The 1789-nt window shown below is 59.9% G+C and overlaps 1 protein-coding gene across 1 annotated transcript; it reads right to left on the reverse strand.

Moving 5' to 3' along the window:
- Positions 1–311: 311 nt before the first annotated feature.
- On the reverse strand, positions 312–1052 carry LOC120747994 (zinc finger protein 572-like; the record flags this gene model as incomplete). The annotated part of the gene is made up of 2 exons (XM_040054059.2): positions 854–1052; positions 312–668 (listed from the first exon to the last, which is right to left on the reverse strand). Coding segments are annotated over exons 1-2 (409 nt in total), but the record flags the coding sequence as incomplete, so codon positions are not given.
- Between the last annotated feature and the right edge of the window lie 737 nt (positions 1053–1789).

The raw sequence follows: 1789 nt of genomic DNA on the forward strand, positions 1-1789 counted from the left end.
CTCAGCGTGGATGTTCTGGTGACTGATCAAGTGGGAGCGCTGGCTGAAGCTCTTCCCACACTGCTCACACTCGTAGGGCCGTTCCCTGGTGTGGATCCTCTGGTGGCGGATCAGGCTGGAGCTGTGGCTGAAGCTCATCCCACATTCCCCACACTCGTGGGGCCTCTCCCCAGTGTGGATGCGCCGGTGGGTGATGAGGGTGGAGTTGCGATTGAAGCCCTTCCTGCAGTCGGGGCAGCGGAAGGGCCTCTCCTCTGTGTGAATCTGCTGGTGCACGAGGAGAGTGGAGCTGGTCTGAAACCTCTTCTGACACAGGGGACACTCATAGGGCCTCTCCCCTGTGTGGATCCGCTGGTGTGTGATCAGGAGGGAGCTCCGGCTGAAGCTCTTCCCACACTCCAAGCATGTGTGGGGCTTCTCCCCATCATGAGGCTGTTCAGGGACCACCAGCTCAGAGCCCCGGCTGAAGCTCTGTCCACCTTCCTGGCACAGGCTGGGTCTTTCCTCCTCAGAGCACCCTGGAATGGGTTTGGAGTCCTTCCTCCTGCAGGATCTCCGGAGCTTTTCCTCTCTTTTGGATTCCTGCACCATGGAGCCGCTCAAAACCTGTTCCACGAGGTTCTGCTGCGGGGATTTGTTCCCCCTGGTCTCCATCCTCAGCTCCTTGTCTGGGAGAGAAAGGACAAGGACAGGATGGGATTTGCCTCCATGCCACAGGGAAGGGGAAGGAGATCCCCCAATGCATCCCTGGCAGGACGGCGTCGGCAGCGGGGTTGTCCTGCAGCCAGGGCCCATGCTGGGCTGGGAGATGGAGCAGGAGAGAGGGGGAAAGGGGCACTGACTTCCTCCTCACCTGCCTGGCTGTCCTGGGGAATCTTCCTCTTCCTTGTGGCCTCCTCCTCCATCTTGCCAAGGTTTGGGAATGGGAAATCCTGATTTGGAGAAAAACAAGGGATGAGCACATTGAGTTTCAAGGTCCCCTGCCCAAGTCCATCACTAGAAGTCACTGGGCATCAGGGGTCCATGAAAACCTCCCAACAAAAAGATTCAGCCCTGAAAATGCCTCCCAGGAATTCTCTGTTGCTGTTCTTCCCCCTTTGGTCTTCAGGGCTTCCCCCCTGTCCCAGCTGCTGGGGGTCACACTCGTACTGGGGGTCCTGCATCTATTTGGTCCCGGCCCTCCCCAGGCTGCTGGGAGTCCCAGGAATACAAAGTTTCCCCCTTTTCCACCTCCCCACTCAGGGATGCTGAGGTTTGGGGGTCCCTTGGGTCCCTTCTCCCCTCATTCTCTGCTTCGGGGTGCAGGGGCTCCAAGGAGTCCCCCCCTGCCCCTCTCCAGGCTGGTGAGGGTCCCGCCAATCGCGGCGCTCCCCCCTCTCTGGGCTCCCCACTTTGGGCTCCTGGGGGACACAGGGCTCTGCTCCTCCAGCCTTGCTGGGGACCCTGGCTGGGGACTTCCAGCCCTTGGGGCTCCTCTCAGCAGATTTGGGCTGGGGGGAACGCAGACAGGGCTGGGGGATCCCAGGAGTGGCATCACTGGCAGTGACTGGGCTGTACTGAGCTAACTGGAGCCTTAGTGGGGCAACTGGAACTGACTGGGAATGGCTGTGAGCATGCTGAGGGCAACTGGGATATTCTGGGCAGTGTCTGTGCCCATAACGGGGGGACTGGAACCACACTGGGAACAGCTGGGACCATGATGGGGACAACTGGGAGCAAGTGGGACCATGCTGAGAGGAACTGGGACTATTCTAGGCACACCTGGGATCATACTGGGAGGAACTGGGGA

Source organism: Hirundo rustica, unplaced genomic scaffold (assembly GCF_015227805.2).
Source record: "Hirundo rustica isolate bHirRus1 unplaced genomic scaffold, bHirRus1.pri.v3 scaffold_387_arrow_ctg1, whole genome shotgun sequence".
In the NCBI taxonomy this organism is placed as follows: Eukaryota; Metazoa; Chordata; class Aves; order Passeriformes; family Hirundinidae; genus Hirundo; species Hirundo rustica.